Here is a 26,518-nt window from a genome sequence, read left to right as displayed (position 1 = left end):
CTGAGATCACTAAGCCAGTAAGTGGCCTGGCTGTGACTTTGTGGCAGGTCTGCTGGGTCTGGATCCAGTGACATTCCCTGCAAACAGAAAGGCAGCTGTGGAAAGAAATGCTAGGAGTCTGGGAGGAAGTGGATGGGATGACAGTGAAATAAACAAAATGAGGAGAACGGAGAAATGAAGCTGAATAAGTTAAGGGGGAAGGTGCTGGTGTTGGGCTGAATGTTACAAAGAAAAATTCAATTCTGTACTGTATGGATATGAAGTCACTCAAGCCCCAAGCCATAAGACAAATGGAACATTAGATATTACTTAGAGTGGTGGCTTTCCAATTTTTTAGAGTTTATTTATTTATTTTGAGAGAGGGAGATATATACATATACATATATATATAGAGAGAGAGAGAGAGAGAGAAATATGAGTGGGGGGAGGGACAGAGAGAATCTCAGGCAGGTTCTGCTACCAGCACAGAGCCAGACGTGGGGCTCGAACTCACGAACCCCGAGACCATGGCCTGAGCTGAAATCAAGAGGCTGACAATCAACTGAACCACCCAGGTGCCCCTCAATTTTTTTTAACGTGAAAAAAATTGCCTCTCTAAGAAAACGTACCCAGGGGCTTAAACAATCAATACAATCAATTAAGAGATGAGCGCTTTTCTGAGAAAGCAACAGAGTCCTTTGTTGTTACTCATCTAGTGAGCCATCCTTATATTGCAAGTGAGGACACTGAGGCTGGGAGATGCCAGCAACATGCCCAAATGGCAGACCACATTAGTGACACAACATGGAGTAAAACTCACGTCTCATTCCCTGACTCTGGAGTCAGTGTTCCTTGTAATTCACAAGCATCCTTACAAGAAAGATCTCAGTTCCTGGGTCAGGAGGCAGAGGAGGAGGTTAAGCAATGTGAATAAATGGCGGTCACCTGTGGGCGCTCTGCATTTTGTGCATGGGGTGGGGTGGGGTGGGGTTGCTGAACTGTGTGAGGAACTTCTCAGCGTTCACACAGTGGTATACTCCACGCATCAGTTGAAGCTATACTCTCGAAAATTCCTAAGGTATAGCAGCCATCCTCTGCTTAAAAAGTCCCAGGAGTGGGGCGCCTGGATGGCTCAGTGGGTTAAACATCCAACTCTGAATTTCGCTTCAGGTCATGATCTCACCATTGTGAGATCTAGCCCCGTGTGGAGCCTGCTTGGGATTCTCTCTCTCTTCTCTCTCTCTCTCTGCCTCTCCTCCTCTCATGCCCATTCTCTCTCTCTTTCTTTCTCAAAGTAAAGGAATTTTTTTAAAAATTAGTTCCCAGTAGTATACAAGGCACGTCTTCACTGCAGCTTTTCTTCTGGGTTGCTACAGTAACTTTCTTGAAACACGGTATCATCTGTTCTCTTAGGAAGTAGTGGAACATAGAAGTTAGCAACTTGAGCTGTGCCATCAAAATTGCAGTAAGAGATTTATCTCTTGTAAGAGATTTAACTTCCCAAGATGTGTTACATTTCTTTAAAAGGAGAGCAGAATTGCCTAATTGTTGCCATTTATGTTCCCGGGAAACTTTGCTCCATTTTGGGAACAGAGGAAACCAAAAGGAATGACTTAGGGCTGGTTCAGGATTGAGTCAGTCTGTTGTGACCTGGATCTGCTGGACCATCACTGTTTATTTTTTTTAATATGAAATTTATTGTCAAATTGGCTTCCATACAACACCCAGTGCTCATCCCAAAAGGTGCCCTCCTCAATACCCATCACCCACCCTCCCCTCCCTCCCACCCCCCATCAACTATCACTGTGTATAATCTTACTCAATTTAGGTATATTACCCAGGTATTATACAACCACAACTTTTAGGTATATTTTGAGCATTTAATACTTATGGGTAAATTACAGAATTACAATGGAACTGTCACAATATCTGGAAAAGAGCATTGGAAGCATATCCCACTTCAGATTGTTTTGAAGATAAAACAGGATAATATATTGCACTGTAATTAGCACACTGATTAGCAAATGATAAACTCACAGAATAATTACTAAGGAAGCAATATTGATATTTGAGGGCACTGATATTGGAGTCAGAAAGTATGGCCCATGTTCTGGCTTCACCACTTATGAGCTGTGCAACCTTGGCTAAGTCTCCTAAACTCTGAGGGTCTGCTCCATCATCTGTAAAAAAAAAAAAAAAAAAAAAAAAAAAAAAACAAAAAAAAAAAAAAACAGAAAACAAAAAAAACAAAAAAAAAATCATAGGGTTATTCTAGTACCTGGAGTAAGATAAGCACTCAAAAAATGTGGCTATTAATAAGAAGAAAGGGAGGAAAAGGAAGAGGAAAACTATATCACATGGAAGAACCATTGAAATAAAGAAAGAGGAGAAATGTCATGGGAGAGGCTGGCATGAATGAAGTATCTATCTTTTCAACTCTTCATTTAGCATGTTGTTAAGATCCAAATGCTTGGATAGTGAATAAATGAATACAAACAAATAATAAGGTCCCTGAGGTCCTGGAAAGACATGAGGCCAACAATCACTAATTATAAATCATATGTTGCATTTTTAGGTTTTCCAGCTCCCATCTGGAGCTCATATAAGCACCCAATAAATGGAGAATCCAAACAATGCGACTGAATTCATTCTTTTGGGCATCACAGAGAACCCAGAGCTGCGGAAAATGCTCTCTGCTGTATTTCTAATCCTGTACGTGTCCACGGTTTTGGGGAACCTACTCATGGTGGTAACCGTGATCACAAGTCAGAGCCTGAGATCACCTATGTATTTTTTTCTCACTTCCTTGTCCCTCATGGACGCCACCTACTGTTCTGTCATTGCCCCCAAGATGATTGTGGACTCCTTCTCCGAGAGAACTACCATCTCCTTTGAAGGCTGCATGGCCCAACTCTTTGCGGAGCATTTCTTTGGTGGTGTGGGGGTCATCCTTCTCGTTGTGATGGCCTATGACCGCTACGTGGCCATCTGTAAGCCCCTGCACTACCCGAGCATCATGAACCCTCGGGTGTGCCGCCTGCTGCTGGGAGGCGCCTGTGTCGGGGGGTTTATCCACGCAGCAATACAGCTTCTCTTCATGTATCAAATACCCTTCTGTGGTCCCAATGTCATCGATCACTTCATATGTGATTTGTTCCCATTGCTGAAACTCGCCTGCATGGACACCCACGCCCTGGGTCTCTTAGTCATCCTCAACAGTGGGGTGATGTGTGTGACCATCTTCCTTATCCTCGTGGCCTCCTACGTGGTCATCCTCTGCTCCCTGAAGTCTTGCAGCTCTGCGGGGCGGCGCAAAGCCCTGTCGACCTGTGGCTCCCACCTCACTGTGGTCGTCTTGTTCTTCGTGCCCTGCATTTTCCTGTACGTGCGGCCTGTGGCCACTTACCCCATAGACAAGGCAATGGCCGTGTCTGATTCCATCATCACGCCCATGTTAAACCCCCTGATCTACACCCTGAGGAACGCAGAGGTGAAAAATGCCATGGGGAAACTGTGGGGGAAAGGGGGGGCTTTTGTTGGCAGGTGCGTGTCATGCTAAGAGCATCATGTCTCCCATAAAGAGGAATTCTTTCAGACACGTGTGAGAAATAAACTGTCCATTCTCCACTAGCGGCCAGAGGGATTTCTTAACAATATAAAGTTCTTTATGATTTAGGATTTAAGGACCATGGATTTGTTAAAGGATTATGATCTGCTACTGATTTCGACCCTCCTTGGCTTCCCATTGCCTTTAGAAGCATCCTGCCTTGTAGTAAAACTCTCCACTTAATCTTTCTACTGCCTCTAAGTCCACATCTGGAGCGCCTCACCTCCTCCTTCACTGTCCATCAGCAGTTGTGGGACTTTTTCACCTGCCCCCACAGCTCTTCAAGTTTTTGCTTCTCTCTGAGAGCAAGCCCTCCTCCTCTTCAGGTGGCTGTTTCCCCCTAATTTACAGCTTCAAACTGAGAGATGAAGCACTATCACCTCATAGAGCCTCCCCCTTCACACCTCTGTTAAAGATTCCTCCACTCCTACCGTAATCCCTACGCTGACATCTTCCTTATTTTCTTAGTAAAAATGATCAACAGTATCATTGCTTTTACATAAACGTCATTTGACTTTGGCTACTTGCCAGCTTTCTCTGTACTGGACATCTTGTGGGAAGGACTTTTGTTTTATTTATGCCTGGCATCTGTTAGGTTTTCAATAAATGTCTGTTGAATGATTATAGAATGGAAGAGCTTTCCCCACTCCCCTGCCCAAACAGCCAAGTTCAGACAGTTGGGGGGAACAAGGAGATAATCAATAAGTAATTAAAAACAAACAAACAAAAGGCAGGGAGTGATCATTAGAACAGAGTCTGTGGAAATGGAAGGCTCTGGTTATTTTGTGGAGGGTCCTTCATATTAGGTGGGAAGAGAAGGATTCTATTAGCCATAGCATTTCAGCTGATTGTTGAGGAAAAGTGATGAAATATATTAATACTTTTAATAACTTTAATACTTTTAATGATGAGAACACCAATAAATAAATGATGAGAAATAAATAAATGATGAGAACAGCAATGATCAGAAGGAAACGGCACGTGAGGATGAGTGCGATGAAGATTCTAGAAAGGGAGACTCTAAAACAGGACTACCATGGTATTTTCAAGGAACATAGTGGTCCACGTAGAGTGGCAAGAAGCAAGGTGACAAATGTACACAGGGGTCAGATTATGTCGTGTGGAGACAGCTTAACGCTCCCTATAACCGCAAAGAGCACGAATGTTGTTTTGGTTTCTTAGAAATAACCTCGAGCCAGAAATTCTCCAGGAAGGCTGAATGACTTTAACTTTTGTGCTATAGGGGAGTTGGAGGCAAAGTGTAAAAAGCTTTTGCAGCTAGTTTCTATTTGTTCTTTCAGTTTTGATTGTAGAAGGAATTTTACAGTACCATTTAAAAATACTTCATAGTAGGGGCGCTGGTAGCTCAGTCGGTTAAGCATCTGACTCTTGATTTCAGCTCAGCTCATGATCTCATGGTTCGTGGGTTTGAGTCCCACCTCCAGCTCCATGATGGCAGTGTGGAGCCTGCTTGGAATTCTCTCTCTCTCTCTCTCTCTCTCTCTCTCTCTCTCTCCCTCTGCCCCTCCCCTGCTTGCTCTCTCTCTGTCTCTCTCTCTCAAAATAAATAAACATTTAGAAATATCTTTATTTCACAGTAAAGTACTCCTCCTAGTTTTATAGTTTTTCATTTTTTTCCATGTATCAATACAGAAGAAAAATCCACAACAATGTGATGGCTTGGGTCTTTGAAAAAGCTTAGGATAATCTTTATTTTATTAGAGTCGCATAATATAAACACTAGGAACGTCCTCGGAATGAGGTCCAAGACTTCATATTTTGTGATGTGTGAGATTTAATACCTTGATAAACGTCAATCAAAGATACAGTGCGATGCTAGCTTTAGTTTCATGTTTCTTATTCTATTGTTGAGAGCTTTTTGTGACTGTGCCAACTTATAATTTAGGGTTACCTGCCAGTTTGTTCACATCTTTTTTAAAGATGATTAAATAAGTTCTCAGGTCACAGCATGCCTCTATTTCTCATTAAATACATTTTAGCACATAAGGTCTGGAAATTTTTTACATATTCTGGTTTCCGATACAATCTTTAGTTTACTGATTTCTGGTACCAGGATATTCTAATAATAAAGTTATATTTATATAACTCTAATAATAAAGTTAAAAGCAAAAGGGGCTATTTCTGAGATGTCAATTTTTAAACTGAATTATAATTGAAGCACAACCAACTAAAAGGAAAATGAATCTCTTTAACTTGATGAAAGGGTGTGTTCCAGAAGCCTAAAGAAAATGTCCCGGTTAATTAGAAGAGTAATCCATTAAATTCAGAAATAATGCCATCTTCTATAACTGCTATTATTATATATTTTACTAAGAGTCTTAATGCCAAGTTCTCAACCTCATATACCTACAGACACCAGGAAGATTTTAAAAATTGAGTAAAGTCAAATTGTGCAAAGATGTTTAAGAAGAAATGTAAAACATTTGTTCCCTACCAAAAGGGAGCAAATCCTGTCCCCTATTAGAGTCTGCCCAGACTAAGCTCTGCTCTGTTGTCACCCTATGGGGAGCATATATCCAAATTTGCCCCACACTTAGATTTTTAAGACAAATCAGGCATCCATATTTCTTTTTTGTTTGTTTGTTTATTTATTTTTGAGACAGGGAGAGACAGAGCATGAACGGGGGAGGGGCAGAGAGAGAGGGAGACACAGAATCGGAAACAGGCTCCAGGCTCTGAGCTGTCAGCCCAGAGCCCGACGTGGGGCTTGAACTCACGGACCGCGAGATCATGACCTGAGCTGAAGTCGGATGTTTAACCGACTGAGCCACCCAGGCGCCCCAGGCATCCATATTTCATATAACTTTTAATGATTTGAATATGTTGATGGCTGATTTTTTTAAAGGTTGGTAAAATCTTATTCTAAACAACAATTTGGGATCAAACAAATTTACAAACTTTCAGGTGAATTCCAGTCCATTGGCTGTCACTTTGGAAATTCTGTGTCAGCCAATGAAGTAACAGTAAAAAGGAAATAAGGCAATCAGAACCAAAAATGAAGCAACAGAATTCATTGCTGGGTGATGTGTTCATCTACTTAGCAAAACCAACGCAATCAACAGACATATTATAGTGTTTATTAAAAATCTTGGTCAAAAATAAGCACAATATTACTTCCAAATGTAAGCATAATAAACAAGTTTAAAAAATAAAATAAATGGTCTTCATCATCAAACTAAGAGATGTAACAAAAATTACAAAAAGCAGACTAAACGTCTTCACAAAAAGACATATGACAACTGAGTAAGGTGAGTTCTATGATTCATGATAGGAGAAACTCACATTTGAAAGTTGTTAACTTTTCCCAATTAATTGACACATTGAGTGAGCTCCTAATCAAAATCTCTGGAGATGATATTCATGGAAACTGACAAACTGATTCTAAACTCCATGCGGTTGAATATATATGTGAGAATGGTCAAAGATTTGGGGGGATGGGGAGGGGGGAAGGGGGAGAAGAACCAAGAGCAAATATATCACAAAGCTGTAGTAATCCACAGGGGCCAGGCAGATAAAATCACTTGTGCCCAACTGAAAGGAAGCTGGGAAATGAGAGAAGAAAGGAAACTTTTCCTGTGAGTGACTTAACTTTCCCTGGTGTAACTTGTCAGTGAAGCACTAAATATATATCCTGCTCAGTCCCATGTTGAACCCTTTCAACTAATTTCTCTAAGCAATATTTTTCAGAACATCATCTTGATTGTTTCGGAAAGATGACATCTGCTTTTTAAGTTCCTTGAAGAGTTTTAAAAATATTTCAGTTTATTGAAACATTACTGATTATGTGTATTGTGATCATGCAAATATAAGCTAATAATGAAGGGTATTGTGCATTTATCATATCACTTCCCTAAGCACTTTATCAATGTTAACTCATCTCATCTTTGCCACAAATCTATACATTCACTACTGTTGTGCTCCCATTTGGCAGATGAGCTACCTGAGATACAAAGAGATCAGGTGAATTGTTCCAGATAAATTTCTAAGCCTAGTTTAAAGCCCAGTTTAACCCCACGCTTCTAAATTCCTCTATGACAATTCCCTGGAGATAGGAAATGTAAAAGCCATGGAAAGGTACACAAATTAATTAAATTCAACATAATGTGATGAATATGTTGAGAAGTAATTTACCCAAGTACTAACGGAGTGTAAATAAAGAGCCTTTGGCTGAGCCACGAAAAGCTTACTGGAAGAGATGACATTGAAGTTGAGCCTGAAAACGTGAGTAAGGTGTTTCCAAGTTAGCCAAAGTAAAGGACATTCCAAGTAATGGGACCAGCATGAACAAAGACATAGAGTATACTATAGGCACTGCTAAGGATGAAATCAATTAAATTCTACAAAACACGTTGAAAACTCCCTGGCACGTGGTAAGTATTTGGGCAAGATTTATTACACTGTGCCCACAGTTATTAGCCTCCCTGTGTCTACACTAGTTTCCTTGTAACTTTGCAGACCTTCCCTTTCTGAGTCTGGGAAGTCCTTATGACTCACTTTGACCAATAGAACGTGGTAGACACCCCAACAGAACGCCCGTTCTGAGCCTCTGCCTCAAGAGGTTTGTGCACTTTCATTTGCTCTCTGAGACACTTCTACCATGAGAACAACCCCGGATTAGCATGCTGGACGACAGGCCACCAGGGAACAGCACCACCGTCCCATTCAAGATCATATCGGATCAGACTATAGCTAATCGAACCCAAACACCTGAGAGGTCCCAGAGAAGATCATAGAGCCACCCATTCACCTGGATCTGAACACAGAGAACTTTTTGTTGTTTTACCACAGTGATTGTTTCAGGGAGAGGTGTCTGACCCATAGGATATGCAATCTCAGCACTTTTGCTGGAATTCCCAGCTAAAAAATCCTGTCTTTCTTCTGGAAATTTTTATTTTAATTTTTTAGGTACTGCAGGTCATCTTAGAAGCTCAGGGGACCTAAAACACTGCCATTATTCCTTAACTGTGTTTTACTGTTCAAACCCTATCATTCTAGCTTCTAACCTGATCCACCCCTTCTGATTCATGGGGTGAAGAAAGGACGAGGGTGACAGATCTCTATGATACCCTACAGAACTCTGTAACTACCTATCACTTGTTAGATTCCTACAGACTCTCCTCAGTTGTCCAGCTATTTGAAGTGGCTGATGCTATAATTACCTCAATACTAACTATGCCCATTGTCTGTTGAACCCTAGTGATGATTCTGTCCCGGATGCTGAGGTCTTTTTGTTTGCACAGAAGGATTCCAACCTAAATGTAGAGAGGAGAGAACAGACACAGCTCCCCTCATCACTGAAATCACAGAAGGATTTTATAAGAGGCATCTTGAAACTTTGATGAAGTCATTTTTCCTTAGACCAATGAAAAGACTTATTTTCTGTCTTCCTTTCCTTTCTCTTGGTCCTATACTTGGAGTGACTCCCTTTCGCCTTTCCTCATTACTCCTTCCCAAGGTCAATCTCCACCCAATTCACTTGAAATCTTTCTCATTTACAGATAAGGTTATATTATACAAATTTTTATTCTTAAAATTTTAGCTTTTATGTGAAAAGAAGTAAATATTTCTCATTTTAGAGTAATGTACAATCACTTTCTAAATGAAAATAAATTATCTTGGGGTCCAGTGTTCACAGAAATTATTTATAATGTAACCTTTCTCATGTAGCAAGGAGTTAAAATTGAAATGTTGAGTAGACACAATGGATGTGAACTCTGTGTCTAAATCACCTTATGCCTATTTCCAAACCAAAGGAAATGGTCAACAGAAGTATCCTACAACTAGATAGATGCCACAGAGAAGCTGTAAGGAGATCTTCTAGGGACCAGCCGAAAAGAGTTCATTGGGAAGAGTACAGAATTTGGAAGGTAACCACTGGCTTTCTGAGGGCTAACAAGGAGTCATCAGTTATCATAAGAAATAGAAACCTTCTTCCCACATCAAGGATACTAAAATTAGACAGCCTACAAAAAGCCCCCAAAAGGAAGGCAAATAAAAGGATTTCAAGATTTTTCAGAAGCGAAGACAGTGAGCCAGTTTGTTAAGGTACCAGGTCAAGTAAGACCTTTCTGTCCCCTGACCACTTCTCCCACCCCTCCCAACTGAGACCTTATCTAAAATCTAAGGGAATCTGGGATCTCTATGATCTAAGCATGAGAAGAGAATTCCCACAGCTTTCCGAGCACTAATAAACATATTTTCTTAACCTTACCACTTTCCATTCACCTTTTCTGTCTCTACAGTGTACATAGCTCTCCAGCCCTCCTTCTACCCCTCATCCTTCTGCATATTCCTGCTGCCAAACACCCACATTGCCCCTTCTCTGTGAACATGAAGGGGAAGGACCCTGCCAATAAAGCAGCTGACTGGCAGATACCGCCCATCACTGCCAAGTGTAAACTCTCCTTCTCCCACCATTCACCAAACGTTGAGAGTTTTTTCCAGTGACAGTCCAGGTTTTCACTGAGGTTTCCAGCTTTTCTGGGAGTTTGAGGGTCCATCCATGTAGATGCCCCAGTGAGTCAGGCTCAGGCACAGATTCCACCACAGAATTTCTCAGAACATCATCGCTAAGTCCCAGGTAGTCAAGACTACTACCTTCATTTCTAAGTTCCAGTTCCATATGGATTAGCTCTATGTCCAAGTTCTTAAGGACGAGAATAAAATCTGTAAAGAATTAGTGTGTGCACACACATACACACAGTACACAATCATTCTGTCACTAGTCAGTGCATTTCTTTCTGAAGAAAAATTGCACAGTAGGTGAAGTTATCATGTAAATATGGCCATAGGTGAATAGAATTCAACTAAGGGCCAGCAAGGTGGTTCAAAATGGTTACAGACTTTAAGTTATCCTATTCTAATGCAATCCTCTCAGAATTAAGGATGTATATTCACTCGTACTTATTTATGATAATTCAATTAAATATATAAAATATTAGTGATATTAAAGTTCCTTAATGGATTTTCCCCCAATGAGAATATTTCATCTTTCCTGTCCATGAAGGAAAACCAATCTCTTAAGGAAATATACATTAGAAAAAAAAGAGGAAATATACATTAGAATCCCTAAATATCCTGTATCAAGAGAAGTCATACTTTGCTACACCATAATTTCTTCATGGCTTTTTTCACTTCCATATTCCTCAGTGTATAGATCAGAGGGTTGAGCAAGGGGGTCCCAATTGTATAAAACACAGCCACTGTCTTGTCTATTGGAAATGTGGTTGGTGGGCGTGTGTATATGAATATGCATGGGCCAAAAAATAAGACAACCACAATAAAGTGGGAGGTGCAGGTGGAAAGGGCTTTTCGCCTTCCTTCAGCACTGTGGTTACGCAGAGAGTACAAGATGACAACATAGGAGGTAAGCAGGATTATGAAACTCACCGTGCATATGGCCCCACTGTTGGAAACAACTAGCAAATTTGCCACGTAAGTGTCCATGCAGGCAAGTTTCAACAAGGGCTGCAAGTCACAGAAATAGTGGTCAATCACGTTAGGGCCACAGAAAGGCAATCTCAAAGCCAGGAAAATTTGTGCCGAAGAGTGGATACAAGATCCCACCCAGGCTAGAATCACCAAAACACTGCACACGTGCCGGCTCATGATGGTAGTGTATCGCAAGGGCTTACAAATGGCTACATAGCGATCAAAAGCCATGAGGATGAGCACCAAGATTTCCATGCACCCAAAGAAATGGGCTGCAAAGACCTGAGTCATGCACTCTTTGTAGGAAATGGTCTTCTTCTGAGCGAGGGCATCCACAATCAATCTGGGGGCTGTGGTTGTAGAGAAGCAGGCGTCAGCAAAAGACAGATAGAACAGGAAGAAGTACATGGGACTCCCAAGGGTCCTGCTTGTTTTAATAGTCACTACAATGAGAAAGTTCCCCGACAGTGTCGCAAGGTAAAGAATCAAGAAGACACCAAAAACTGCCTTCTGCTTTCCTGCATCCCGAGTCAACCCAAGGAGAATGAATTCAGTCACACTGCTATTCATCGCAATTCTACTGGATGAAAGTAAGGTGCAGTTGAGGACAAGGGCTGAATCTGCAAAGAGAAGAAAAGAAGTGACAGCTTGGGAAGATCAGTGGGATGAACTCTGAATGCCTTGTTTTTGCTCCATGTTATGTTACCTCTGACTGCCTTGAAACTTCTATGACTCTTGGTCAATCTGCAGATGCCCAAGCCTCTCCCAGAGCTATCTGTTGATTCAGAAGCTAACTGCCTTGGGTCAACAAAGCCTTTGCATTTGGGGAGTAAAAATTAAATGTCCTTTAAAAATTATGATTCCTACCAAGACTGAAAACTGCAGAACTTGAACTGTCCTTGGGCAAGTGATTTAACTGTCTCATAATTTAGCTTTCATATGAAAAATGGAGTGCAAATATTTGCCTTAGCTGATCCTGAGTTTCCTTAAGAATTAAAAGATTGTATATGCACACAGATACACACACATATCTCATGTGTTATGCATTTTTTGATCTATGTGCTTTGAAATCTGGAAAACACTATTCCACTATAATTAACTTGTTGGAAAATCCCTCTGGAAGAAAGTGTTCTCTGTTCAGTTCACTCATTTTTGGGCCCCTAACCCCTTTATCTCTGACTCCATCAGTATGTTGGATGAAATATGCTTTATAAAAATCTGTTTTGACAATCTTTTACTTAACCTCCCTTGTTCAATGTCACTTTTACTGGCGCCATTATATAACAAATGTCGGGACACCTTTGAAGTTGACATAATTGAGGAAAACTGTTTACCCTCTTGACTCTACTGTGGGACTAAACTCAGAATATTGAGCATCTCTGCCTGTGAATTCAACATGCTATAAAATTCCTAATGATGCCTATATTCTAAATAGTATTGTTATTCAGTTATGTTCATTTTACCCTGAAGTCACCAGGATACTTCTAAAAATTTCATCTTGAAACATATCCCATAATTGCAACATACTATGTTATGATTGTTCTATTTCAAGTTTTTGTTCATAACATGTTGAGTTTGTCACCGAAATCACCATATAATATCATTTTGTGTCCTGATTTTGACTTGAATTATTATAACACTTCCTCCCATGTCATTATACTTATCATTAGTTTAACTGTTAATTTAATTACACGACATTGTATAAAGTTTTGTAAGTGGCATCTCTTTGACCATGTGTCCTTTGAGTTATTTATATAGTTTCCAATTTTGAGTCACATAGATAACAACTTAAAGTAATTTCCCAAGTATGATGTTGTCCCAAATGCAAGAGATCAGCATGCTGTTGATAATTATTAAAAATGTTTCTCAGGGCGCCTGGGTGGCGCAGTCAGTTAAGCGTCCGACTTCAGCCAGGTCACGATCTCGCGGTCCGTGAGTTCGAGCCCCGCGTCAGACTCTGGGCTGATGGCTCGGAGCCTGGAGCCTGTTTCCAATTCTGTGTCTCCCTCTCTCTCTGCCCCTCCCCTGTTCATGCTCTGTCTCTCTCTGTCCCAAAAATAAACGTTGAAAAAAAATTTAAAAAAAAATGTTTCTCAACATTTTGTGTCCATTATTAACTATATTTTATGATGAAATAATTCATGTCTATCATTCGTTATTCAAAAGACACAGAAGAATAAAAGAATATTTAAAACTGTCTCCAGGGGCGCCTGGGTGGCGCAGTCGGTTAAGCGTCCGGCTTCAGCCAGGTCACGATCTCGTGGTCCGTGAGTTCAAGCCCCGCGTCAGGCTCTGGGCTGATGGCTCAGAGCCTGGAGCCTGTTTCCGATTCTGTGTCTCCCTCTCTCTCTGCCCCTCCCCCGTTCATGCTCTGTCTCTCTCTGTCCCAAAAATAAATAAACGTTGAAAAAAAAAATTTAAAAACTGTCTCCAAACTATTGAATTTATACTCCTACTCTCCAGAAATAATTACTTTTGGTTTTCTTTTCGAAATGTCTTTTAGGAAACATTCTCTAAGTATATTTACATATGTGTGTATCTCTACATCATTTTACTAGATACATATATGGTCAATATTTCAAGGTTGATGATTTTGCAGAAAAGCTGATGAACATGCAAACAAACAAGAAAGGTTATTTTATGACATGATCTTATTCTCTCATTTGGTTAGTAGAAAACAATTGTATTTTGTTATATGCACATACATTTTTATCACCAACCACATTTTGCATTGTTACTACATTTTTAATGAAAATATTGCTTTTATGAGAAGTTTTTTATCTTTGGTCAGTTCATATTTTGCAATCTTGATATTTTATCTGGGATGGCTATTCATCAAGAAAATAACTACATTTCTTGGTCAAGAACACAGTTGCTGTAGTCAGATGTCTTGGGTTCAAATCCCAGCTCCACTCTTTACTAGCTGCGGAAAGCTACTTTACACATAACCATGGTTACGCTGTAGATAAAATGAGAAAAAGATCCAGCTTATAATAAGCGAGAACTATGTAAGTCCCCGCCTCTGCTACTTTCCCTATTATGATTTTACTTTTTCTCTTTTCTATGACTTTTTTTCCTTTTCTTTTATTACAAGCTGTCCATTTCCCCATTCTAATTTAGTGTTTGTTTCAAAACCTTTTAAAATTCTACTGCCTTTTCCCTTCTCTCAGAATTCCATAATTATCTTTGATTTTAAATATCAAATCACAATTATCTGGACTTATTGCGAAGATTGGGCAAAATACTCACCTGTTCTTAATGATTTTTGAGTTTTAAGATATGCATAGATGAAAGCATTAATTATGTAAGGGACTATGTGATTGGTATGAGAAGAATAGAAACCATCTGCAAAGAGAAGAGTAAAAATTCCTAAAGGATAGATGGGTCAGTCAAAAACTCAGGGTTATGTTAAGAGATGAACTATAGATTTGATTGAAGAAATTCCAGTTCTAAACCAGGTTCCCTAAGATGCAAATCCCCTAACGCAGAGCAGAGAGGTAGGTTAGCACAATGACGGAGCATCCAGGCTGAAGCCACACCACCAGGATTCATACCCCACCCACTGCGCAGTATGATGCCAAATTTCACAAGTCCCTACATAACTGTGCTACTTATTCTTCCTCTGTAAACATGAAGATTAAAATAATCTACTTTTTAGGGTTTCTGTGAAGGCTAAATACAGTATGTATGATGCAGAAGAGATGCAAGTATTTAGTAACTGCGATTGGAATGGCTCTTTCATTATGATTACTAGTATCAACATTCCATTATGATTATTAAAATTACCAAGATATTAATCTACCTGTTCATTTACCCATTATACATCTGCACAACTGTTTTTCACACATATTTCCTTCCCCGAGTAGCTGAAATCATCTTGTCACTGTGGTTCCTGCCAATTTGTTCATGGTGATCAGAAGCTGGGAATGGCAACTCCAAATATCCTTAACAAATACTAAAAAACAGGGGCGCCTGGGTGGCTCAGACGGTTGAGCAACTGACTTTGGCTCAGGTCATGATCTTGCAGTCCGTGAGTTCCAGCCCCACATCCGGCTCTGTGCTGACAGCTTGGAGCGTAGATAGAGCCTGCCTCAAATTCTGTGTCTCCTTCTCTCTCTGCCTCTTCCCCATTCACACTCTGTCTCTCTTTGTCTGTCAAAAATGAATAAATGTTAAAAATAAATAAATAAAAACAGTAAAAAACAAATACAAAATGCAAACAGCTTCCCTATATGTGAACCATGATGACATGAGAGTGAAAATAAAATATAACCTTGGTTGTAAAGAGTTTGAGATCCAAAGATACAAAAATCAGAGGGGTGAGAGCATTTGACATGAGAGAAACCAACCAACGTTTTAATGGGGGTGATGGGACAAAGAGAGAAGATCAATATGAAACCGCTGGTTTAGACGGATTCTAGTGTCACAGTAGAAAAACTTGGAAAAGTAAGGTTTCGTCTCTGCCAAAGGCCATGGAAGCCACGTTATGAAATTTGAACATATTTTTGCAGTCACGTATGAGATTTGGAGATATACAAGATATGAGAGCTGATTTTATTAAGATTTATTCAGCACAGAAGGACAAACTCATTCAGCTGTTTATCAAAATTTAGTCATCTAGTTTTCTAAACATAGTCCAGTTGTATTTGGGCTTACCTGTAATGAGGTGCCTGCTCCCTTCAAGATGTCAGGGTTGCCCTGAAGACATCCATCTTTGTATCCCCTGCACTTGGAAACTCAATGGAGAACATACAGGTGGATCCACTGTGGCCCCAACAGAATGAAGATTGACCCAGCAGGCATCCCGAGTATGATTCAATGGTGACTCCAGACCTGTCCCTTCCACTCTCAGAGGAGGAGCAGATGGCTCCCTCTCAGCTGTCTCTGTGGGGGGCAGGGAGGAGGCAGCAAAATCACATGCCTCCTCTCAGCTTTAATAAGATTTTTTGGTCCTTGTTGCTTTTTAGTTTGTTCACGTTGCTAAGACTTAATTTTTTTAGAGCAGTGCTACATTCACAGCAACACCAAGACACAGGTACAGAGATTCCCCATATGGTCCCTAGCCCCCACCCAAATATCACCCCTGCCATTACCAACATCGCCCACCAGAACGGTACATTTCCCAGAACTGATGAGCCTACCGTGACACATCCTCATCACCCAGAGTCCAAAGTTTACCCCAAGGCTCACTCTTGGGTGTGGTACATTCTATGGTTTCGGTACATATTAGTAACAGACATCCATCATCGTAATATCATGCAGAGTATTTTCACTGATCTAAAAACAGGATCAGTTTAGATTCTCAAAACATGGGACATAAAAACTCCTTTCACAAAGTGTCTAATACTCATCAAATTCTAAATAAAATGTCTCACACCATTTTGTTGAAGAAAAATAACATGTCATGGGAGATAACTACGTGAGTTTTCACTGTGAGCATTATTAGCTCATACATAGTACAAAATCGGGCTGGTATCTCATGAACGTCAGTATTACAAATGGTCAATCCTACAGTTCTTTAAGTGGATCCTCTATGTTTCTAAACAGAAAGAAAGGACACAATTTCAGAAATTCCCTCTTCTCCTCACTCTCTATCCTCTCCCTCTTTTTACTTCCTAGCTACACTTGAAAAGTGGGCGTTCTAAAAATATGATGAATCATAACTTATGATTAAAGGGTTGCTGTGGTTTTCAAGTGCAAAGGCTGAAATACTCACCATGACTTTCAAAGTCCTCAAACAGTGTGCCATAGTCTTGCTTACCACCTTTCCTCCCAGGGTTTCTGCTCATGTGTGTTCCAGCCATGCCTGACACTTGCTGTCCCTCCTGAATATGTCCTTAATATCTCAGTCCCTACATTTTCAACATCTCTTAGTAGCTAAATGACCTTCGTCTGATAAACTTCCACTTTCCATTGCTTCCTGTGTCCAGAGTACCCTGTTCATCTCCTCACCAGAGCCTTCCAGGTTTTCCCAAACAACTTTCTCGCTAATGGCCTTCAACTGTTAAAATGTGTGTGTGTGTGTGTGTATGTGTGTGTGTGTGTATTTATTGGATCATGCAACCCTTGACTATAGCCTTCTTTCTTTTTTCTTCCTCTAATTTCTTTGTTCATTTGATTTTTAAATCTCATAAGGGAATTTCACATTGTTCTATTCGGTGCACTTCAGACTAAGCTGGGAAGCAGCTTAGCAGAGAGCAGTCAAAAAGAAACCAGTACCAGAACTCAAACCTTTGTGCTCCATGGAAATCTCTCCTTCTCAAACAGTCCACACCTCACCAGCCCTGCCAAGCAAAGCATCAGACTCCTTTCATTTGGGTGGAGCCGGCATAAAGCCAGAAACCATGAACCAGTAGAGAAGAAAAGCACTGCCATGCCCAGTACGTACCCTGATTCTCAAATGGATGCAAATTGAAGACGGATTAAAAAAGAGAGCAGAATTTATATTTATATTTATGTTTATGTTCATTTATATTTATTTATGTTCACATTTATCATTTAAGCCCACGGTGTAAGGTTGAGCAAAGAATCTTGTTAGGGATAAAGACTACTTGTCTCGGATTTCACGAGAGAGTTTGCTTCTCATTCCTCCACTCCATATATACCCCTTACCCCAACAGCAGAAAGAGAATATAATTCTTAGCTGTGAGCAGGGGTGACAGTGGGTCTGGACAGACAACTTTAGTATCACGACTGGCAGAACATCAGTATATAATAGAATCATGTTATCAACAGTGCCAATGCATAATGACGGTGTACGGTCAGTATGCAATCCAATCCTTTTTCCTAACATTAAGCCTTATACATAAGAAATTCAAAAGTATAGGGGGTGCCTGGGTGGCTTAGTCAGTTTTGTGTCAGACTCTTGGTTTAAGCTCAGGTCATGATCTTGGGGTTTATGGGATCAAGCCCAGCATTGGGCTCTGCACTGACAGCCTGCTTAGGATTCTCTCTCTCTCCCTCTCTCCCTCACTCATTATCTCTTTCTCTCTCTCTCTCCTCTCTCTCTCAAAAAAAATAAACAAACATTTAAATTAAATACGTAAATAAGTAAATAAATAAATTGAGGGTCAGATGCTTATTTAATCAATTAAAAAAAAGAAACCCACATATATAGGGTACTATACCTCTGCCCCCTCGAATATAACCACCCCTTTCCAAGGAATTGGTCCCAAATGTGCTCACTTTCAGAGCACAATTCCTAAAATTGGAACGCACAGAAAAGATAGCATGCCCCTGCGCAAGGATCACATGCAAATTCATGAAGCATTCCATATTTTTATTTGACAACAAATTATATTCTTAAAAATTTGCTCCAGAGACTGTGACACATCAAGCAGAGACCAGCGAAATCTGGGAGCCCTGACACATTCATATCCTCTCATCACTAAGACAAATATGTTCCCGGAGCTTCAAGTGTCTCAGGAGACAGAATTATATCATGGCAACTGCCCTAAAACCCAGTCCTGCATAGGATGCAAGGAAAAGAATATAGTTTACTTGGGTTTGAAAACTTACTTTCGCTTGAAAAGGAGATGAGATCCAAGAGAGAGCTCCTCGATTTGCTCTCGCAATTCAGATTTACTTTGAAGATGAATCATGTGCAGTAAGTGTGCAACATGTAAACCGTACATCCAATAGATTTACTCAGCTTTCCAGTGCAAGGTCTGTGGGGAGAGGAATTACTCCACAGATAGCCAGTCTTTCCTAGAAGGCCTGAGTTAGGGCTGTAATATCAGCATAAAATTTCTCACTTCTATTCTTAAAACTTACTAGAATAAAAAGGAAACATCCCAACTATTCTATGATAGGAACATCTCTAAAAGCAGCTCTGTAACCCCCCCCCAAAAAAAAACTCCTGGAAGAGCACATGAATTAACATTTCTTCCTCCTCCATCTGATATTTATAGAGATTTCATAGACATTCACAAATGCTGAGCCTTTGAAGGGACAAGGACTCTGCCCTTCCCACCCAACCCCAAGGGATAAACTCAGTCAATCCTTGACCACAGCAAACCACAGTGCCAAGGATTCTGAACAAGACTGTCAGTGGGCATATTATGTCCTCAGAGCACTTCTCCCCCTCCAGTCTGTCCTAAGGGACACCTCTCACTTTAGTTACCGAGTGCTCCAGTCCTGTCCCTGCCCTACAGAAAAAGCAAGCAGGTATAGATCACTGAAAGTTCCCAAATGTTCTGCTCTTTAAGCCAAATCTTTTCTAACCCCACAAAACTCAGAGCCCATGTACAGGTTAAACTACATGTGATATAATTGAATTCTAGCTTCACTATGTGTGTCTCTGTCACTTTAAGCAAGTTTCTAAACTTACCCCTCTTTCTCATTCTAGAAAATGGCACTCTTAGATACAATACAATAAATCTTAATGAGACTCATAAAATATAAAATTACAATGAAACCTACTCATTAAAAATTCTAAATATTTTGAAGTCAGTTGAGTCAGTAGGTAAAGAGAGAAGAGAAAAAATATGGAAATTAAGACATTTTTAAATATTTTTAAATTTTTAAATCAATTCAAGTTATACTTAACAATTAAATGCACTTTTGTTATTGAGCAATTCTACACATTACTCAGTGCTCATCACAAGTGTCACAGACTGGCTACCTCTGGAGTATCTTCTCTCCTCTTGATCTCCTTTACTAGTTCACCCAGCTACCCACCTCCTTTTGGCAACCAGCATTTTCTACTCTGTATTGTAGAGTCTGGGGTGTTTCTTTTTTCTTTCTTTGTTCAGTTGCCTTATTTCTTAAATTCTACATATGAGTGAAATCATGTGCTATTTGACTTCCTCTGTCTGAGTTATTTAGCGTATGGACACTCTAAGTCCATCCATGTTGTTGCAAATGGTAAGATTTCATTCATTTTAATGCTATGACTGAATTGTATGTACCACATTATATTTTTTAATCTACATGCAAGTTAGTCAGCATATAGTTCACTAATAATTTCAGGAGTAGAACCCAGTGATTCATCCCCTACATCTTGCATCCAGTGTTCATCCCAACAAGTGTCTTCCTCAAGATCCTTTGCCATTTATTCATCCACCAACTCACAACCCCTCCAGCTCCCATCTGTTTGTTCTCTGTATTTAATTTTATTTTATTTTCTTTTTTGTGAAGACAGAAAGAGAAAAAAATGATACTTATTCCGATTTTTATGAAAAGATTTTTCTTCAGTTTTTCTACTGTATTTTTCACGTTTTTGTAAACTTTTACATCTATTTCACTTTCCTCATTTCTTTTTATTCTATGTTATTGTATTCATTATTTTAAATTTTCAACTGTTTACCTTTTTTTCACTATTTTTCTTTCCTTTTTTTCTCTATTCTATGAAACTCCTTTCAACAAACATCCAGAACACACCTGTGACTAGCATCCTTCCTTTGATTCTTTTTGTGTTGATTTTAATTTTTTAATTTTTATTTATTTACTTTATTTTGTTAATTCTTTTTCTTCCTTCAAAATGATTAAATGAAGGAATTCACCCCAAAAGAAAGAAAAGGAAGACATGGCAACCAGGGACTTAATCAACACAGTTACAAGCAAGATGCCAGAACACGAATTTAGAATCACAATTGTAAGAATACTACCCAGGGTAAAATAAAAAACAAAAAACATGAAGAATCCCGTTTGTGGCAATAAAAGAAGTAAACTCCAGTCAAGGTGAAATTAAAAATGCTATTACTGGGGCGCCTGGGTGGCGCAGTCGGTTGAGCATCCGACTTCAGCCAGGTCACTATCTCGCGGTCCGTGAGTTCGAGCCCCGCGTCAGGCTCTGGGCTGGTGGCTCAGAGCCTGGAGCCTGTTTCCGATTCTGTGTCTCCCTCTTTCTCTGACCCTCCCCGTTCATGCTCTGTCTCTCTCTGTCCCAAAAATAAATAAACGTTGAAAAAAAATTAAAAAAAATAAAAATAAAAATAAAAATGCTATTACTGACATTCAATCTCGAATGGTGCTATGGTGGCAAGGATGGATGAAGCAGAGCAGCAAATTCATGATACAGAGGACAAAATTATAGAGAATAATGAAGCAGGAAAAAAGAGGAAAACTAAGGCAAAAGAGCACGACATAAGAATGAGAGAACTCAGTGACTCATTAAAAAGGAATAACATCCAAATCATAGGGGTCCCAGAAGACAAAGAGAGGGAAAAGGGGTAGAAGGGTCATGGGAGCAAATAATAGTGGAAAAGTAGACCTCAAAATCCACGAAGCCCAGAAAACTCCCATTAGATTCAACAAAAACCGGGCATCAAAAAGGCATATCATAGTCAAGTTCACAAAATACTCACGCAAGGAAAGAACCATGAAAGCAGTGAGGGGAAAAAAAAAGTCCTTAACCTACAAGGGAAGAGAGATCAGGTTTGCAGCACACCTATCCGCAGAAACTTGGCAGGCAAGAAAAGAGTGGCAAAATACGTTCAACATGCAGAAAATATTCAGCCAAGAATTCGTTACCCAGCAAGGTTGCCATTGAAAACAGAAGGAGAGTTAAAAAGTTTCCCAGACCAACAAAACTGATGGAGTTAGTGAACACTAAACCAGCCCTGCAAGAAATTTTAAGGGAACTCTCTGAGAGGAGAAAAGAAAAAACAAAACAAAAAATATCAAAAGCAACAAAGACTAGAAAGGACCAGACAATACCACCAGAAACTCCAACTCCACAGACAACAAAATGGCAATAAGTTCATATCGTTCAGTACTCACTCTAGATGTCAATGGTCTAAATGCTGCAATCAAAGACATAGGGTAAAAGAATGGATAAAAAAAACAAGATCCATCTATATGCTGATTACAAGATATTAATTTTAGACTTAAGACACCTTCAGATTGAAAGTTAGGAATAGAGAACTATCTATCATGCTAATGGTTGCCAAAGGAAAGCTGGAGTAGCCAGTCTTATATCAGAAAATCTAGATTTTAAAATAAAGAGTGTAACAAGAGATGAAGAGGGGCATTAGATCATAAATAAGGTGTCTATCTGCCAAGGAGATTTAACAATTGTAAACATTTATGTCCCCAAGTTTTGATACCACAAATTTACAAATCAATTAGTCACAAATATAAAGGAACTCATTGGCAATAATACGATAATAGTAGGGGACTTCAACACCCAAATTACAAGAAACAACAGATCATTTGAGTGGAAAATCAACAAAGAAACAAAGCCTTTGAATGACATACTGGACTGGATGTACTTAACAGATATATTCAGAACAATCTATTCTAAGGCAGCACAATACATATTCTTCTCCAGTGCACGTGGAACATTCTCCAGAAAATATCGCATACTGGGACACAGATCAGCCCTGAATAAGTAGAAAAAGATAGAGATCATACCTTGTATATTTTCAGACCACAACACTGTGAAACTCAAATTCAACCACAAGGAAAAGTTTGGAAAGACAACAAATACATGGATACTAAAGAGCACCTACTAGAGAATGAATAGGTGAACCAAGAAGTTAAAGAGGTACATAAAAAGTATATGGGCCAAAGAAAATGATAACACCACAGCAAAAAATCTGCTCAGAGCCAAGGCAGTCATAAGAGGGTACTGTGTAGCAATGCATTCCTTCCTAAAAAAGAAGAAAAGTCCCAGAAAAACAACCTAGCATTATATTTAAAAGAGTTGGGAAAAGAACAGCAAATAAAACCCCAAATCAGCATTAGACAGGAAATAATAAATGTTAGAGTGGAAATCAATTGTATCAAAATGAAAAAAAAAAAAGTAGAACAGATCAATGAAACCAAGAACCAGTTGGTTCTTCGAAAGAATTAATAAAATTGATAAACCTCTAACAAGTTTGATCAAGAAGAAAAGGAAAGGACCTAAATAAATCAAATGGAGAATGAAAGAGGAGAGATCACAACCAACACTACAGAAATACAAACAATATTAAGACAGTATTATGAGCAATTATATGCCAATAAATTGGGCAATCTGGAAGTAATGGACAAATTCCTAGAGACATATAAACTACAAAAACTGAAATAGGAAGAAATAGAAAATTTGAGCAGCCCATAACCAGTAAAGAAACTGAATCTGTAATCAAAAATCTCCCCAAAACCAGAGTCCAGGGCTGGATGGCTTTCCTGGAGAATTCTACCAAACACTGAAAGTAGAGTTAACGCCTATCCTTTTGAAGCTGTTCCAAAAAGTAGAAATGGATGGAAAAGTTCCAAACGCATTCTATGAGGCCAGCATTTACCTTGAAATGGAGAACTAAATGGAGAACTAAAAAGGAGAACTACAGACCAATTTCCCTGATGAACATGGATGCAAAACCTCTCAACAAGATCCTACCCAACCTGATCCAACAACACACTAAAAGAACTATTCACCACGATCAAGTGGGATTTATAGCTGGGATGCAAGGATGACTCAATTTCAACAAATCATCAATGTGATACATCACATTAGTAAGAGAAAGGAGAAGAACCATGTGACCCTGTCAATAGATATGGAGAAACCATTTGACAAAGTTCAGCATCCTTTCTTGATAAAACCCCAGTTTGTAAATGGTAATTAAACCCTTTCTTTCTAAGTTCTCTTTCTCCCTTTCTTGATCAGTCCTTGTGGGTGTTTCCACTCTTTGTCTTCCTCATCAGCTGCTTTTAGGGGGAGTGCATTTCCTGTACTCTCGCCCTGTCTCTGTCCTCTGTCCACAAGCAAAAACAGCTCCCTACTATCCACAGCTTCTCTCTCACCCAGTTCACCTCTCTGCATCATGTACCTGCTGAATTCCGTGGCTCAAGTTGCAAATTGTTGTGTTAATCCTCAAATCTGTTTCCTAGGTGTGCAAGATGGTTTGGTGATGATCTAACTGTATTTCAGGGAAGAGAGAAAGAAAAAAAAAATACCCTGCTGCTCCACCACCTTTGCCCCTCCAGTGTTGTCTACCATCACTTTCCAAATGAAAATAAATTCTCTTCAGGTCCAGTGGTCATACAAATTGTTTATAATATAACCTTTCTTATGTAGCAAGGTGTTAAAACTGAAATGTTGAATAGACACAATGGATGTGAACTTGTGCCTAAATCATCTTATGCCTACTTCCAAACCAAGGAAATGATCAACAGAAGTATCCTACAACTAGATAAAGGATATAAATGTGGTCAGGTTATAAGGTGGCTGAGTAATTTGTGAAAACAGCTTTAGATAATTCACTGTAGAGGTATGTCTGTCCCTCACGCCAGGGGTGTGTGTGTGTGTGTTTGTGTGTGTGTGTGTGCATGCAGGAGCGTTACTCTGAGAACCTACCATGGGACCCTCTATATGGGTGCACTCAGCAGACTTAGATAAGAAAAGTCAAGCAAGGAAGAGAGACTGGTTGGTATCAGACGAGGGTGACTGGTTGACATCAGTCTATGTTAGAAATGTTTCTTCATTAATAGAACACTTTGAGAACGGAGATGCCTGGACATTTCCCCACAAACTGCCACAGAGAAGCCATAAAGAGATCTTTTAGGGACCAACCCAAAGGAGTTCACCAGGAAGCATACAGAATTTGGAAGGTAACCACTGGCTTTCTAAGGGCTAACAAGGGATTATCAGTGATGATAAGAAATAGAAATCTTTCCACATCAAGGACGCTAAAATTCGAGAGCCTACCAAAAGCCCCCCCAAGGAAGGCAAATAAAAAGCTTTCACCATTTACTAGAGAAGAGACAGTGAGGCAGTTTGTTAAGGTACCAGGTCAAGTAAGATCTTTCAGTTCCCTGCAAGTTCTCCCACCCCTTCCAACTGAGACTTTATTTAACATCTAAGAGAATATGGCATCCAAATGAACTAAGCATGACAAGAAAATTTCTGCAATTATTCTAAATATAACCTTCACACGACCAGATTCAAATGCTTCAGAAATGAAACTGCAAGGCACAAAACTAGGAAGATCGGGAGTCTTCACTTAGAACATAAAACATAATTTCCTCTTGTAAATAAGGCACTGAGAGCTTGGAGAAATGTCTTCCTTAGGACTTAACTATTTATTCTGCCACCTATTTGTATGTAGGAGTCTTGGGCATCTTAGATGGGACATGATAACATTTGGTCTTCAGTTGGTAGAAATGTTCTCATAATGGGGAAGTTCACTGCATTCTTTTCTCATTAGCCTGTATCACTTAAAGTAATTCTTCTTGGTGCCAATTTGGTGGGAATTATAAGTTCAGACACTGAAACAGCATCACATGACGGTACTTAATTATGAGATTATGATGTGGTGGTAGCAGGCGTGGTGGTGGTTATGGCGGTAGGGTGTTTACTACACATATCAATTAGGTTAACTTCAAAAATCAAAATATGTATTTAAACATTCTCCTACAAAACCAGAAGCCCAAAATTGAAAAGCACCTTTAATCCTGGGTTCTCCCGAGGAATAGGAAATTTGAATTTTCAGATAGTATTAGGAACCTAAATAAATAAATAAGTAAATAAATAAATAAATAAAGGGTTTTCCCGATATGCAAATAAATGGAAGAGCCAAGGAAGTCAAGCTAATCCAGGTCAATTTTATAGAGATACCCAGGAACTGCATTTTCTTTCCCTGCAAACGTTCAGATACCCAATGAGTATTCCCCAATATAAAAAGGCAAAGCTTCTTCTATCCCACCTGGATACAGTTACCACTTTCCTTTCACCTTTGCTTTCTCTACACTGTACATTGTTTTGTAGCCATGATTCTACCTCTTAATCTTCTGCATATTCCTGCTGCCAAACCCCCTCACTGGCCCTGATCTGTGAAGATGAAAGAGAAGGACCCTGCCAAAAAGCAGTTCACTGGCTGACACCGCCCATCACTGCCAAGTGTAAAACTCTCCTTCTCCCACCATTCACCAAACATTGACAGTGTTTTCCTGTGACAGTCCAGGTTTTCACTGAGGTTTCCAGCTTTTCATGGAGTTTGAGGGTCCATTCATGTCCCAGTGAGTCAAGCTGAGGCACAGATTCCACCATAGAATTTTCTCAGAACATCTCCAACTCGAGACCACAACCTTCATTTCTAAGCTCTGGTTCCATAGGGATTACCTCTACATCCAAGTTCTTAAGGACTAGAATAAAATCTGTAAAGGATTAGTGTGTGCACACACATACACACACACACACACAATCATTCTGTCAATAGTGAGTATATTATTTTCTGAAGGAAAATAATACAGGAAGATAAATTATCATATGAATATGGCCAGCTGTCAAAAGAATTCAACTGAGAGTTAGCACAGGTGGTTCACAATGTTTATGGATTTCAAGTAATCCTATTCTAATGTCATCCTCTCTGAAAAAAGGATGTGGATTTATTCATACTTATTCATAATAAGTCAATTAAATATATAAAATATTAGTGAAATTAAAAATTTTAATGGATTTTTCCCACAATGAGAATATTTCATCTTTCCTGCACATGAAAGAAACCAGCTGTTAAGGAAAAATACATTAGAATCCCTGAATACCCTGATCAAAAGAAG

General features: G+C 39.5%; 2 protein-coding genes and 1 non-coding gene across 3 annotated transcripts; 2 read left to right on the top strand and 1 right to left on the bottom strand.

The window, feature by feature from the left end:
- The first annotated feature begins 2,596 nt into the window (after nucleotides 1-2,596).
- LOC122484322 (olfactory receptor 4C6-like) lies at nucleotides 2,597-10,054 on the top strand. The gene is made up of 2 exons (XM_043582285.1): nucleotides 2,597-3,522; nucleotides 9,850-10,054. Exons 1-2 carry the CDS (start codon nucleotides 2,597-2,599, stop codon nucleotides 10,052-10,054), a joined length of 1,131 nt encoding a protein of 376 aa, XP_043438220.1.
- A 645-nt stretch (nucleotides 10,055-10,699) lies between these two features.
- Nucleotides 10,700-11,608, bottom strand: LOC122482728 (olfactory receptor 4C11-like). Its single transcript, XM_043579026.1, has one exon. The coding sequence runs from the start codon at nucleotides 11,606-11,608 to the stop codon at nucleotides 10,700-10,702; it is 909 nt and encodes a 302-aa protein (XP_043434961.1).
- A 6,607-nt stretch (nucleotides 11,609-18,215) lies between these two features.
- LOC122484534 lies at nucleotides 18,216-18,319 on the top strand. Its single transcript, XR_006297602.1, has one exon. It is a non-coding gene; the product is annotated as a U6 spliceosomal RNA (small nuclear RNA).
- Nucleotides 18,320-26,518: the final 8,199 nt, after the last annotated feature.

This window comes from Prionailurus bengalensis, chromosome D1, assembly GCF_016509475.1.
Source record: "Prionailurus bengalensis isolate Pbe53 chromosome D1, Fcat_Pben_1.1_paternal_pri, whole genome shotgun sequence".
Classification (NCBI taxonomy): domain Eukaryota; kingdom Metazoa; phylum Chordata; class Mammalia; order Carnivora; family Felidae; genus Prionailurus; species Prionailurus bengalensis.
This window is presented reverse-complemented; position numbering and strand designations above follow the sequence as displayed.

Coding starts and splice junctions, on each gene's coding strand:
- LOC122484322 (XM_043582285.1), top strand. CDS start 2,597: ATGGAGAATCCAAACAATGCGACTGAATTCATTCTTTTGGGCATCACA. Junction 3,523..9,849: donor GGGGGGGCTTTTGTTGGCAG/GTGCGTGTCATG, acceptor CTGTCTCTACAG/TGTACATAGCTCTCCAGCCC.
- LOC122482728 (XM_043579026.1), bottom strand. CDS start 11,608: ATGAATAGCAGTGTGACTGAATTCATTCTCCTTGGGTTGACTCGGGAT.